This window comes from Neomonachus schauinslandi, chromosome 1 (assembly GCF_002201575.2).
Source record: "Neomonachus schauinslandi chromosome 1, ASM220157v2, whole genome shotgun sequence".
In the NCBI taxonomy this organism is placed as follows: domain Eukaryota; kingdom Metazoa; phylum Chordata; class Mammalia; order Carnivora; family Phocidae; genus Neomonachus; species Neomonachus schauinslandi.
Window position 1 is genome coordinate 72,708,757 of NC_058403.1, and position 15,781 is coordinate 72,724,537.

The 15,781-nt window shown below is 40.7% G+C and overlaps 1 protein-coding gene across 1 annotated transcript in view; it reads left to right on the forward strand.

The window, feature by feature from the left end:
* ATP13A4 (ATPase 13A4) overlaps positions 1-10,979 on the forward strand; it is a 130,645-nt gene extending 119,666 nt beyond the window's left edge. Inside the window, exons 27-30 of the mRNA XM_021692496.1 lie at positions 235-428; positions 1,528-1,616; positions 5,115-5,195; positions 10,767-10,979. Coding sequence (XP_021548171.1) covers positions 235-428; positions 1,528-1,616; positions 5,115-5,195; positions 10,767-10,979 — 577 coding nt within the window. The remainder of the gene's footprint in view (positions 1-234; positions 429-1,527; positions 1,617-5,114; positions 5,196-10,766) is intronic.
* The last annotated feature ends 4,802 nt before the right edge of the window (positions 10,980-15,781 follow it).

Here is a 15,781-nt window from a genome sequence, read left to right on the forward strand (position 1 = left end):
ATCTATCTATCTATCTATCTATCTATCTATCTATCTATCTATCTATCTATCTATCTTTTATCTATTCATCTATCCAAAATATAAATCTATCTGTGCTGGTTTCCTTCTCCTTACTTTTCAGTATATTCTTTACCAAAGTATAAGTAATTACACTGAGAGCATGGAGTCCTGTAGATACAAATGTTCCATAAAGACCTGTCATCTTACTTCATTACCTTTTTGTTTCCTTTTTAGTGTCTGCACACTGCAAAATGAAAGCATCTCAAAGTTAATCATTTCTCCAACTGCTCCAGAAAAAATTGGAAATAATGGTGCCTTCATAAGCTTTGAGAACACTACCATATGGTTCTTGGGAACAATCAACTGTATCATTGTGGCTCTTATTTTCTCTAAAGGAAAACCATTTAGGCAGCCCATCTATACAAACTGTAAGTAGCATTGTACCAGATCAGAGGTGAGAGGTCACCAGAGGGAACAGATATCCCTAGGTCACTTGGGAGCAGCTGCAGAGTTGATGCTTATCTTGGGTTTGCTGACTTCTACTCTAGGGCTCTCTAAAACACATTGTGCAGCCTCATCCTTTGCTCCTTCCCTCAAAGCTGCATTAAATTCTAGGGTTTCTTTCTCTACTCTTTCCATCACCAGAAGTTTGTATCTAGCTGTCTTTTCATGGCATCACTCCAAATAGGGATGGCTCATTTATTTCCTTACTTGTCAGTACGTGTCAGAATTCATCCAGGAGGAAGTGGAGAGAAGTGTCACAGCACTCAGTTGGAACATATCTCCTGCCATTAAGACAATGGTTAAGATGGCATTGTGTGGTTGGCAGGCTGGGAGTGGGACCCTCCTGAAGGAACCTGGCCATAGTGATTGTGGAGGCTCTTGGCCAAAGTACCTGCCACCACCTTGCATTCTGGGCTGGGGTGGGGAGTGTGTTAGAAGAAGTGGGTGACCTGATTAGCCCTTGGAACATTTATTTGTATGCCACCACTGCCTCTCTAATTGGGAAAATTTAGAAGCACAGGTTGAAGAATCAATATCCTCATAAAAATTTGTTTGTTCAGAGAAAATTATTTTGCCCTTCTCCTTCTTAAGACGAGAAAGCAGTCAAATGCTGACCTGTACATGACTGCAATTTAAACATTTGATTATTTACAGCCCTCCTTTTTTTCCAGAAAAGGATTTGAGGCAGGTATTTTGCATTAAAGAAACTCAGATACTTAAATGTCTTCAAGGCATTTTTTGAAAATATATTATGTCAATGTTGCTCTCTCTCTATTTCTTACTTTTATTAATTGAAGCTTACAACATGCATGTGAAAATTTCCACTTGCCTCAAGGACATGCATAGAAATTGTGGAGGTGAGACCCATTGCATAGAAATGAGTACTTTCCATTTATTATGCTGTGTTTGGATGTAGAAATCAAGTAAATTTAATCAGCGTTAATCTAGAATATGTCTATCAATAGATGTGACACTCTATACTCTGATTTCTCTAAATGACAGCTTGTGTTCTTATTTCCTCAGATATATTTGTCCTTGTGCTGGTCATACAGCTGAGTGTGTGTCTCTTCATCCTATTTGCTGATATTCCAGAATTATATAGGCGTTTGGACGTAAGTCTTATCTCTGGGATATGACGATGATGGTTCATAGTTATATAACACCCTGACTTCAAGAAGCAGGTCACAATTGCAGTTGACACAGATTATTCTTTTCGAATAGTAGAGTTAAAAAGAATACTGGCTTTATTCATATTTTCCATTTAAGCTGGCCAGGAAATAAGATTCTATCTAGTCTTGATTTCCAAGTATTTCAGAAACATTGAGCATTTTTCTTTTAAAAGATCCCTGTAAGAATAGAAAAATCTATTTATATATATTCTCTTTCAAGTGTGAGAGATTTTTTCCTAAATGTTTCTGTTTTGAAGCTGTTGAAAACAGTTTGCCTATAACATTTATCTCGTTAATTCTCAAATCTGTATTTACATCTTTTTAAAAAAAACTCTTTAAAAACGTGTTTGTCTATATGTTCATATTTAATGTCTGCAAAACTTGCTTGCAAAGAGCCATACCTTACCTCATGAATTGTCTTAATGTGTGTAATTTTGAGACAAATTTCAAACTCTCTAAGAGACAAATTTTACATATCTGAGCAAGGGAAAATATATATTTCTATTCCTTTAGCCTATACTTTCGAATTAGAAGTTCATTATTACCAAATGTCCTTTAGACCAATAAATAGAATAGAGAAGAGATGGTAAAAGGAAATGAGCTTTTTTACTTAGCGCTACATGAGCCTGCCTGGCTGCCTCTCCATCTCAAAGACACGTTTCACGAAGATCAAGATCCTATCTTGTTCATTCTCATATTACCAGTGCCTAACATAGCCCATGGCACATAATGGCAATAAATGACTGACTGACTGTTGTAGATTAGGTTCTTGCATGGAGATGAGCACTAGGAGCTCACAGTTCATTGCGAACCAGCAAAACCTTCACAAACCCTTCTTGACATGTGACATACAAACTAATGTTTACATTTGGTTTTCATTTTGGTAATTGTGTCCCTGTGGCTAACACTGTAATTGCCACTATTGTTAAATATTTCCATGAATTAGAGTGAGTACTCATGAAGGTAGTTTTGCCCACTAGTCTTCTAAGTGAGTTAAAACTTCTTAATCCTGCAGAAGTTAGGGTTAAGACATGTTAGGGTCAGTCACACTCTATAAAAGCAAAGACTCTTATGGAGAGGGTGATCTCTCCGGTACAAGAAAATAGGGATTCTGTTTAGTTTAGGGGGAACCTGTGTGAGGTCATTGCCAACATGACTGCAAAGGAGTCTGCAGAGAATTATTGTTCATCTTAAAAATAATTATTTTTCTTCTTATTACACAAAATTGTGGGTATTTTATAAAGTGAATATGCAGGCAAAGAAAATTGTAACATTATTCACTATATCCTTCCGTCTTTGAAACTTCATATATTATAAATGTGCATTGACTGATTTACGAAGTTTATTTTAAATGGAGTCCTGCTGTTTTATAGCTAGTTATTCCTCATTTTTTTTAAGAAATTGCATGAATTTTTTTTTAAATAGAGAACACATTCACACAGTTTAAAATTCAAAAGTTAGAAACTCTGTATCCTCTATTCTTTTTTCCCAGCTGCCAGGTCCCCTCTCTGGAGGCAACTGATGACACCACTTTATTTTATGACATTATCACATGCTTTCAGGCATATTTTATACATATGCATACACAGATATATATCATTTTTACACAAATAGTAGCAGACTATTACATTTGTCCAGGTCTTCTGAGCTGGAGATGGCAAGGTGAGATGAGATGTGTAAGCAAGTTTTGGAGGTACTGCCTGTAGGGGAAAGAACATTAGGAAGCCAGAAAAGGAGGGGGAAGGTCCCACACTATGATATGGGTCTGACCCCCATGAAGGAAGGAGGGAGGTAAGGAGGGCCAGATGAGTAGGGGTTCTGACTGCAGTGCAGTTCTTTTTTTTTTTTTTTAAGATTTTACTTATTCATTTGAGAGAGAGTGAATGAGGGGAGGGGAGAGCACAAGGCCAAGAGGAGGGGCAGAGGGAGAGGGAGAAGCAGACTCCCCTCTGAGCAGGGAGCCGGATGCGGGGCTCAATCCCAGCGCCCCAGGATCATGACCTGAGCCGAAGGCAGACACTTAACCAACTGAGCCACCCAGGTGCCCCGGCTGCAGTGCAATTCTAAAAAAGCCCAAACACAGTTGCCCATCAGAGGTGTCTAATGTCTCACAAGAATGAGTGCAGTGAGCAGGCCTGCCATCCTTAGTTATTAGCTATGAGCAACCCATGGGAAGTGTGGCCTCAGGGTAAACATGGTGGGAGATTCTGAGCGTAGCACTGGAGCGCCTGCCACTTATTCTCCCAGTAGGACACCTGCATGGAGCGTGTTCATGGCTGCCCCAACCACATACATGATCCCTTACCTTGTTCTTTTATGAGACAGTGTATTTTGGTAATTGTTCCATAGCAGTACATAAAGCTTCCTCATTCCTTTTTTATGCTAATATAATTATTTCAATATACATATATGTACCATAATTTATATGTAATCCCCTATTGATGGACATTTAGGTTGCTTCCAGCGTTTGCTATTACAAACAAAGCTGCAATGAAATAACCTTATACATATATCATTTCAGGCACATACAAATATGTCTCTAGGATAAATTCCCAGAAATGATTTTGAACTTTTAATTTTAATAGCATTGCCCTCCACAGAGTTGTACCAGTTTTTAATCCCCTGGTGTAGAAGGCAATGTATGAGGCAGTGCTGGGTCCAGCAGTGTGCACTTGGCTTCATTTCATCCATCCATCCATCCATCCATTCCTTCATTTATCCAGCCAGCCATCCATTCAGTATACATATCTATTGTATATATCAGGTGCCTGGGGAGGGATTGGGAAAAATGCAGAGAAACTGGGAAGAAAAGGCATGAAGTGCCAGCTTGAGTTCAGCCCTGCTTGCTCCATTGATGAGTACTCTCATCATGGCACTGTCTATGCAGCTGGGTACACACAGTCCTGACTTGAGGCTCAAAAGCAGGGCTCAGCTGAGGGGAGATGTGGCACCAGAGAGTAGAGGGCAACACTGCCCATTTTGGAGGTTTGACACATGTACCCTCAGAGCCTTCTGGGAATAGGGCCACATTCCTGTATTCCCTCGCAAAAGCAAACAATGGAAGCAAACAAAAAACACTTATCAAATTTATCAAATTTTGATCAAATTTATTTTAGGAAATTTAGAAATTACAGGGGAACCAAAAAATAAAAAGAAGAAGAAAGAAACATAAGAGAAAATAAAGCAACAATCATAGTTTACAAGTCATTGGAATCGTTGGGTATAATCCTTCCACATTGTTTGATACATGCATAAAAATATGTCTTATTATATGTATTATGTATGTATGTGTATCTGATATGTACATATATAACATACACATAATGCATGTCTATTACATCCATGATCTATAACCTATGAAAATGTACACCATGAACATGTGAACATTTTTCTGGCGTTTATTTGTCTTCAAACTAACAGTGATTCTCCATCTCCCACCAGCTGCTCTGCACTCCTATTCTGTGGAGGGTCTACATCATCATTATGCTCAGTTCCAATTTCATTGTGTCCCTTGTTGTGGAGGTAAGTGCTCTGGGGCTGCTGATCATTTGGGCCAGAGATGGACAGGGCATTCTTTGGGAGTCTGAAAAAAGGAACAGCTTAATTGATAAGATTCAGCAGTGCAAGGGGTTCCCTTCCTCAGCCACATGAGCAATGGTGCTTTCACCTGGTGAATTCCAAACAAGGTGTTAGTTTTCCTGCCTGCAGAGTGGACCTGGAGAGAATGGAATTATGATGTCTAAAGTCCTGTTCATTTCTAAAATCCACAAATAGAGAACCAACTCGTTTGATTTTTTGAAATTAAATATGATTCACATACTATAAAATCCACCTTCTTAAAGTATGCAGTTCAGTGGTTTTTAGTATATTCACTGAGTTGTGCAACCATCACCACTAATTCCAGAACATTCTCATCACTCCAGAAGAAATCCTGTACCCATTAGCAGTCACTCCTCATTCCCCCTCACCCCTCTTTCACTCCTTGGCAAACACGAATTTACTTTCTGTCCCTATGGATTTGCCTATTCTGGACATTTCACATAAAGGGAATCACATAATATATGGCCTTTTGTGTCTGGCTTCTTTCACTTATTATTTTTACTTTACAGATGGGAAATAAAATTCATAGTGAGCTTTTCCTGGCTTTTATTCTTCATCTCCCAGTTGCTCCATTTCTTTAGTAAAATGTGTCTGTGCTCCCTCTTTCTTTGGCTGTGGTTCACTCTCTCCTCCTTCAGTGCTATTAGACAAACTCTCCACTCTTCAGAGCCTACTGAAGAACAGGGGGCATCCCTAGAGAAGACATCTGTGTCAAAGGAGAGGTGAGCATCAGGATTCAATCTGTCCCCCATTCCTACTTCTGGTTGCAAACCCAGCCTTGTTCCAGTGAGGGGGGGATTCGTGGTGGGTGGAGAGTACCTGGAACTTGACTTCCCTGCAGAACCTTCCATATCAGGCAGGGTAAAAACTGCTAGTTTTTGTAGGGCATTTGTTTGCTAGGGCATACATAGGCTAGTTTGCTAGGGCATAGAATTAAGGTACTGGAGCCTCTCTCTGTATGCAAAACCAGGGCCTCTCAAACTTGAATGGGCATCAGAGTCACCTGGAGGATTTGTTAAAACACAGGTTGTCCAGGCCTTCCCCTAGCATTTCTGATTCATTAGGTCTGGAATAGCTGCAAGTTTTAATTTCTTTTTTTTTTTTTAAGATTTTTTATTTATTCATTTGAGAGAGATAGAGATAGAGAGAGAGAGAGAGCATGAGCAGGGAGAGAGGCAGAGGGAGAGGGAGAAGCAGGTTCCCCGCCGGGCCAGGAGCCCGACGCAGGGCTCGATCCCAGGACCCCGGGATCATGACCCGAGCCGAAGGCAGACGCTTAACCATCTGAGCCACCCAGGTGCCCCGCAAGTTTTTATTTCTAATAGGTTGTCAGTTGATTCTGATACTACTGGTTGAGAAACTACATTGAGAAGTACCATGCTAACACATATGGGTCTCCAAAGCCACCAAATTAATAAAAGAGCATCACATGAGTGTCCTCATACCTAGTTGCAGAAGGGTGAACTTTGTCCTTTAAGGGATAATCTTATGTATGTATCTTGTCCCTGGCAGCAATCACATTATTTCCTCTGTGTAGTACATCTGCCTCCATGTCTGCATATTGAAATGCTATTTCATCCTCTCTGGCACATCTGTAGTACTCTCCTCTTCATGAATCTTTCCCAAAGCCTGGATAGGTTAGGCAAATAACAGTGGCTTAAACAGTAAAAATATTTATTGCTTCACTTAAGAGGATAGGAGTTAAGTGGTTTCAGGGCTGGTTTAGTAACTCAGTGGTGTCATTGGGGATCATCAGTCTTTCACTTTTCAGTCTCTCCATCTTTAGATATTGGCCTTTCACGTTTGTGTGTATTGCTTATGTGTCCAGATCACTTCCATGTCGCTGGGCATTATCTCTGTTTTAATGAAGGAAGAAAATGGAAGGAGAGGCACCAGCAAGCTTTTTCCCCTCAAGTAGGAACGCTTCATGAGGAAACAAAATAATTTCATACAGCCACCCTCCAGACTCTCTCTTATGCCTCATTGGTTAGAACTGTATCTTATTGTCATCCTGAGTAGGAAAGGATTCTGGGAAAGTAGAACTATGCCAAAAGATTAGACAGATTGGCTTAGACTGTGTGTGAATTTTTTCCTTTTAGGTAGGCAGGAAAAAGTTGGGAGGAATGTGCTGAGCAACAAAGTAGGAGGACTTCTCCAGCCCTTTCCCTAGCATTTCTGATTCAGTAGGTCTGGTGACAGGTGACAGGTAACTGAGCAATGAAGTTTGCCATAATCCCCTAGTAGGAAGCCATTCAACTGCCACTATATTTGCAGTTAAGAGCATAAGCCAGGAGTAGTCTACCTGGGTTTGAATCCTGGCTCTACCCTTTCTTGCTGCCTGACTCTGGGCAACACCTGCTATTCCACTCCTCTGTGTCCGTTTCTTCATCTGAAAAATAGTGATAATAAGGGTACCTTATCTCATCGGGTTACTGTGAGCATGAAATGTGAATACAGAAAAGCACACAGTAAATATTTGATAAATATAAACTATGGATGGATCTGCATGGCCAGATTAGTGCAAACAGCAAGCCCACTCCTCTGCTTGTTAGGCCTTGCCTTCCTGACAATTTCCCCAATTGTTGCTTGTGACAAGGCTGTGATTACGTGATGGCTTCTTTTGGCCATTTTCAGATAAAGATAATTTCCTTAACTTCCATTTTATAAACTAAGTACCACAAGAGATATTGTATTATCTCTTGTGGTACTTAGTATTTCTCACTTTAAATCTATCAGTCATTCAGGCTTTCATTTGTTCATTTGCTCTTTCCACAAGCACTTGTTGACCATGTGCCATGTCCTAGGGCACAATGTGAGATGGATTCTGATGACCTTGTCCATTGCTCACAGTTTAGAGTAAGCAAGAGGAAAAATGCCACAGTTATTTGTGTGTAGGTTGTGTATGGATATAAACTGTGCTGGCAAGAACTCATCTCAGTACCTACAGTATCTAAGACCCTGCTTTATTCTAATAGAAACTGGGTAAAGTTTTGTTCAGTTATTAAATGTAAGAAGTGATGCTGCTCGCTTGCAGCAGAGGAAGAGGGTAATTTGATACTCATGAAAGATTAAGTTTCTCCTCTGTTTCTTGTGTTGAGTGAGAAATGGAGACAGGCATGGATGTTTAGTGTGGGTTCCCGGCAGCTTTTGCACTGAGAAATAACACTGTGAGGTCCCAGCTCTCGCCTCCAGGCTCTTCCACTGCCGTCTCCAGTTGTTTGAAGTTACCTTTCTGCTGTCAGGAGGCACTCAGGAACAAACCAAAGCCATCTGAGTCTGTGGTGAAGGCAGTTGTAATGGAGAATTACGGACACTTAATTTCTTGCCGTATGAGGTGAGCCTAGCAGAGCAGGTAAAGACCTCAGACGGTCATGGATGCAGCAAGATGTTCTTCTCAGGTAGTTGTAGGGATGTCTGACAGCAGATGCTAAAGATTCCTGGGATGGGCATGCTAACTCCATACTCCCTGGATAGCCTGTGACAGAGATGGTCCAGAGAGGTTTTGGGGGACAGGCATGAGGGATGGCTGGCCTCCTTCTGTATAGTCCTGAATATTGCCTGGTCCACTAAGAGGTCTAACCCTATGCCTAATCTTAGAACGGCCCAGCAAACAGTTTTGAATGGAACCTATCCTCACTTTGCTTCCTCATGATGTAACCTCCAACTGAAAGGCAGAGGAGCTAATGTGGGTAGCTTTAATTCTCCTCCCCCCCCCTTTTTTTTTATTACTTATGTGTTTGTATATATATGTCATATATATGAATTATTTTAGTAGCCAATCTGAAGAGCTTGTGTAGTGAAGTTCTGTTTTTTGTTTTTTAAGAAATGGTATTTCATAAAGGGGTGAAACAAAAAAAGTTTCTAGTTCTACATTTAATTTGCAATGTAGAGTGACAGGACAGATCACTTCTTGGTGCTTTAGTTTCCCTTTCCAGAGCAGCAGAGGGATACAGGTATCAGAAATCTACATAATTCTAGAATTATGAAAACACACTGCATGGCATATAGCACTAAAGTCTGTGTGTGTCTCTGTTTTGCTTTGTTTCATTTGTTTTGTTTAAAACCTGCTAAGATTTCCTAGAGGTAAGTTAAATTTTAAGACCTTTAATTGGATACCTATGATCCTGCCTTATTCCAGCTCTAAAGAGAACTACTGTTCTCTTGTTAATTAGGAAGGACCAAAAAAACCTTGGTATGGGAAAGTAGAATCACAAATCTGGCTAGGTGAGCCCTGCCTGAGGTTTGCAAGATGCTCTTGAGATGGCTGTGTGGGTGTTTAACAGCCTGTTAGCAGATGATCCATTTTTAGAGAACAATTCAGACTAGCTGTACCCATTATTTCCATGGGCAATGGGACTCAAATGGCAAAGATGGGTGGATTTTAGGAAAACTGCTACTCTGGCAAAGTTCCTTGTAAAATCCCATAGAATTGACTCTTCCAATTTAGCAAAGATACCACTGACCAACACCAAAGTAAGTTTTAATTCTGTGGGACAGCAGGATTTTCATATTTTTCTTTTTGTTTCTTTCATGATAACTTCTAAGATGGTTAGCTTTTATGGCTAAACATGATAAAAATGAAAAATTAAAAAATAACCTCTCATGCATTCTGTGTTGTAAGTTATAATTTGGGCTCTATTTGAGGCTCAGTCTAATTCACGAAATAAAATGGCAGTCTAAAATGTTTCCAAAGAGACATAGCTTTTGTAATTTTAAAAAATGCATTGCAATGAAATATCTGTAGGTGAAGGTCAGAGGCCACAGTCAACATAGTGCATAACCATTTGTTAAATAGTTGAGAAGGGTGGTAAAGGGAGGACCTATACCATGCCATGTCCTGCATTGTAAGGAGAGTTACATAATTTTTATGACAAATGTAACAGGAAGGAATTATTATTTCTGTTCACTGAGGCTCAGAGAAGGTAATTAATTTGCCCATAGTAGGTGTCAGAGCTGGAACTTGAATCCAGATCTGTCCAAGTCCAAGACTGTGGTGCATATTTCAACTTTACTGACCTATGTTCGTAACTATGCATTTAAGTGCCAGGGCATACCAAAGCCACATCATGCCCTTGGCACATCTTTCTAAAGGGTAATTCCATTTGGTGATAAGTAATTTTAAATATCATTTTATATTAAATCAAATATGGGTGTGGCATGGAGTGATCGGCAGAATTTGAATGATTTTAAATTTAATTTATATACAAGATTCAGAAGAAATTTCATCCTCAAGGCAGACTACTTCAAGCTGTTTCCAGACTCTTGAAACTATGTTCCTCTCTCTTCTCCCAGAAGAGCTCCTTAAGTGGAAGAGTTTGAGAGGCTGAGACCTAACCCAGGAAACCACATTGGAATTGTTTGTCCAGGCCTCATGTTTTTTGTCAAGGTGGATCTAAGCAGCCAATGTGGTGGTTCCTTCTTAGGGTCTATGGAGGGCCATAGCCTGGAAATATTTGACCTCTGGTTGTAAAGGGTAACTCTTTTATTTTGCAGGAGGCCATCATTGAAAATCGAGCCCTGTGGATGACATTCAAAAGGTGTTTTGGCTATCAATCAAAAAGTCAGTATCGGATATGGCAGAGGGCCTTGGCAAATGACCCTAGTTGGCCACTGCTAAACCAAACATCCTACTCTGACATGCCAGGGTGTGGAAGGGGAGTGTCTTACAGCAATCCGGTGTTTGAGAGCAATGAAGAACATCTCTGAAGCCAGTGTGATATTCAAGTTGACAAGACATAGAAACGATGACAAAAGAGACCAATTTCAGTGATTTTCAAGCAATGAGACTCTTCTAAAATCAGCTGGAGTTTTGGGAATCAAAAACCTATCCAATCATGGTGGTAAATTAAAATCTACATGATAAAATACTTTCTACAGAGCAGAACACTGCCCCAGAAGAGTGTTTTCCTCTTGGCTTCTGAGAATATTGAGGGTGTTAGTAAATCAAGAATGGGCCAAGGATGGTAATTGGCCAAGAGATTGGGAGGCTAATGGACAAGGAGAATATATAATCTTTCTTCTTGGATAACATTTTTTAAATGAGTTGAGAGAAAATAGTACTATGTGTAGTCATAGAATTGTAACATGTGAAAGATCACTTTTCAATTCGTATTTTATTGGTGGAAAAACAAATGCATGGGAGCCATCACACAAATTTTCACTGTCCGGTTCCTTTGTAGTACTTTCAGAGTTGAGACAATTCCTTCTGCCTCTGGCCTTCTCCTATGTATTAGTAAGGATGGGCTGAGCTGATGCTGCAATAACAAACAACTCCCTTGCCCAGGTGGCTCTGTAGACTTGCCTTCCTCACAGTGCTGGTTGCTTCAATCTGTTGGCCCCACTGACTGAAAACAAGGACTCCATGTTCACTGTGATGAGGAAGGAAGAGTCTGGAGCTCACACAAAGGCTTTCCACTGCCTCACTCCAGAAGTGGATGCATCTCTTCCACTACTCATATCTCATTTATCAAGGATTTGGCAAAGAAGCTGGGAAGTACAGTCACCTGTATTTAGGGCTGGTTTCATGGATGTATGACCTGTGCAGTCACCTAGGGCCCCACTCTTATTTTAATGCTTTGCTGTTGCCATCTTGAAATTCTAAATTTTGAAATTCCCACATTTTCATTTTGGATTCAGCCCCACAAATTATGTAGTTGGTCCAGCTTGTGTTCCTAGGAAAGAAAGGAAAGTAGCACATATCAAAGAGCCCAGGCACCGTCCTCTAAGCTCTGCAACCCCTTCCCCTGTGAACATTTCCTGTATTTTAGAAACTCCACATCTCACATATCCAACTTCAACTATTTCCACTCCTCTTCTCTATTATTTTTGAGAAAAGTTAGTCATGTGCTACAACATTATGTGTTATCATTGACGTAAGTCCTTACACAGTCTACATATTTCTTCAGTCCGAGGCTTCAATTTTCCGAAAATAAAAATAGACCTTATTTTTATGACTATTACAATTTTGTTATATTGGATTCATTTAGCATAGAAAACACCCAGGTTTCTGTTAGCTCAGCAGACAACTCTGAGTTCTAGGACAATATCCACAAATAGTATTTTAAAGCAAAAGCCAAATTTTCATTACAAACATCAAATGCTAAGTGAATGTTCTGGGTAGGGGGTGGGTCCTAGGCTGGGTTTGTTACTTGTTTTTTTTTTTTTTTTAATTTTATTTTATTATGTTAGTCACCATACAATACATCATTAGTTTTTGAAGTAGTGGCTTTGTTACTTGTTGATAGCATATGCAAGCATTGCCTTCCCTGGCTGAATTCCTGAGGATGGTTGGAGGCTCTGTGACTATAGATAATACTGGGAACATGGTTTTTCTCAGCCATGAAAGTACCTTGTTGCTTCTGGTTTTAAAATAGGGTGTGAAGAATCATTTAAATAGGGTGCAGAATCATTGCCTTCCTTGATACAGGAAGAAATGCTTCCTTTTACAAAGTTAGCCTCAGCAGTGATGTGTTAGTTCTGTACGTCTTTTTCTAAGACTCATAGTTTACCCATTTTTTTTTTTTTTTTTTAAGATTTTATTTATTTATTTGAGACAGAGAGAATGAGAGAGAGAGAGCACATGAGAGGGGGGAGGGTCAGAGGGAGAAGCAGGCTCCCTGCCGAGCAGGAAGCCCGATGCGGGACTCGATCCAGGGACTCCAGGATCATGACCTGAGCCGAAAGCAGTCGCTTAACCAACTGAGCCACCCAGGCGCCCAGTTTACCCATTTTTTAAGAGTGGAGGGTTGTGGACAGGGCAAGCTCGAGAGGGTCTACAACCTGGTGACGGGCAAGAGCAGCACATGCATTCACACCTAGAAAAGCCCCTTACCAGGTGCGGTCACCTCCATTAGCTCATTTGAATTGCATGATTCTCTCCGGACTCAGGCAAGGAAGGACTTAAGATCTACTTTTACAGGTGAGAAAACTGAGATTCAGAGTAAGGCAAGCAGACCCTGGCCTCAGACACAGATCTTCCGAGCAAACCTTCTGTTGTTTCCAAATACCTCCTAATTACAAAGCTCCAGCAGGGCAGGGTGTTTGGGGTGATCTCACAGTCAAACAAAGAATGAGTTTCTTATTTGCCAGGCGGAAGGAGGCAACCCTTTGCTAATCCCAGGGCCTAATGTTCAAATGAATGCCAGGCATCCTGCCAGGCTTAGGCTAGAGGTATGTTCAAAACAAAACAAAACTAAAACCCATGAGTGTCTGTCTGAGACTCTGAATTGCACTTGCCATGGTCCTAAGTGATTCAGTCACTGAGGATTGAATCTAAAATCTTTGTCAAAAGGGACTTATTCTGAAGACTGTACTTGAAATTAACTATATCTTAGAGGTAGTGAGAAAATGCTTAACTTGGAAAAGCAGGGCTGGTGGGGTATTGTCAAAGGATGGAAGAATTGTTTTTTAAATACTTGAAGGGTTTCCATGGGAGAGAAGTCTCCCACCTGTGCCAGGTGGCATGATCAGTGGGTAAAGGGCATGGTGGGAAAGACCACTATCCGAATGGCACAAACAGAAGTGGAATCTGGTGACCTCATGAAGTGTGTGCTCCGTGACATTGGAGGTGCAAGTGGATATTCAAAGACCAATTAGAGATGGAAGTCAAATACCAGATGGAATTCAATAAGTTACAAGATCCCTTTCAGGCTTGATATGCATATGTCTCAGTTTTATGCTATGATGTGAACCATTAATTGTCATTGCCCACATAGAATATCAGACTGCATACTGTGGGGAGATGAGCTGGGGAGGACAGACTCCCAGCCGTGTGGGGCCTGCAGTGTGGACAAATGGGCCTGACTGCTCTGTGCTTTGGAAGGTGGCTTTTGATAGAGATAAGATTCTAGAAAATAGGTGCCCACTGATGGGTCCTGACTGCCAAACTGACAGCTGGGGAATACTTCTGATGTATGTATTTTTCATAGAAAGAGAAGTTTGAAAATTTCAGTAAAAGAACATGGGAGAGTGGCCCAAACTCGAGGACAGAGCTACCTGCACCCAATACGCATATCTGACCAGGACTTGGAGCAGAAAAGGACATTCATCTGATCCAAATCATTTAAGAGGTTCACCATATGTTCACTCCAAGGTACACAGCTCTGACCCACAGGAAGGAACCCTGGCTCTGGGCTCTTCTCACTAAACAAGTAATGATCTGAGAATGGAAATATGTCTGTGCCATCTGTGTCCTTATGAGCTCATAGGAGTGTGCATGTACACACTTGCAGATGTGGTGACTGGGGAGTGTGTATGTACACACTTGCAGATGTGACTGGGGAAGTGATTATTTATTCAGAGCCTTGTATTTAGTTTATGCTGTAATAAATTATTCTTTACAAAAGAGGGAAGTATAATCTATAACTCTGGTGTTCTAAAATCAATCTTTCTCCTTTATTGCAGTGGAGTCTTTCACTCTGGCTAATAAAATGGTGTGGTCTACTCTAGTAATGTAGAAGCAAAGAAACATCTTTTAAAAGTTCCAGGCATTTTCTAACAGTATAGACACTGTTATTCCCTGCTTCCCTCCCTAACAGGGCACTACAGTCTACAAAATACTTTCATACTCATTCTCTTGTTTAAGCCTCATAACAATCCTAGGAGGAAAGCAGGGCAAGGATTACTATCCTCCTTCTTTTGATGAGGTACAAGACCCTCCAAAAGTCTCAGTAATTTGTCCAAGAGCATACTGGAGCATTTCAGAACTCATTCTACCAATGAGTTCCCTGCTCTGGCACTCTCCCATGTTGTTTCTCCTAGATGAAATGTTTGTAGCACTGAAAAACAAGGAGGCAAGCAAGGCAAGGCAACTATCCAGTGGATTGCCATCACAATGTAATTGCTTCCAGAAAGAGTTTTTAGTTCTCATAGAAGTTCTCTTGAATTTGATCATTGATCACAGAAAAGGTCAACTCCCATAGCTAAGGAGTAGAATCATATAGCCAGAGCCCTTTGAGTCTATTTCATGTGAGCAGATACAGCTCTGGCTTCTGATTTCAGTCTCCAGAAGCAGAAACCTGTATGTGCTTGAACTTTGCTCAGCCTTCTTTGTACAGCAGGTTAGGGTCATATGGATTCTGTCTTGGCTTTGTGCTAAAGTCACTTCCTTATGCAGTCAGTAGCTCACTCATTCTTGCCAGCACTTAATAACTCACTCATTCTAGGCATACAGGAACTTACTTTCTTAACTCAATACCTTGGCTCATGCTGCTTTCTCTTTGGGGGCATCAATAATTATTATTCTCATCTCCACACACCCAAATCCCACCCATTTCTCAAGACTCAATTAGAATGCCACCTGGTCTGCCAAGCAAGAAGGGAGATCTCGTTTGTCAACACACTGCTCACACTCCACATATGCAACTTTTGTGTGGCAGACAGCTCTTTTTTACCATGTATTACGTCCTGTAGCGTTTTGACTTATTCCAACTCTCACTCAACCTCACTTTAACTAGAGAGCACATTCTCTGAGGGTAGGGACCAAACCTGATTCATCCCACCTACCACTC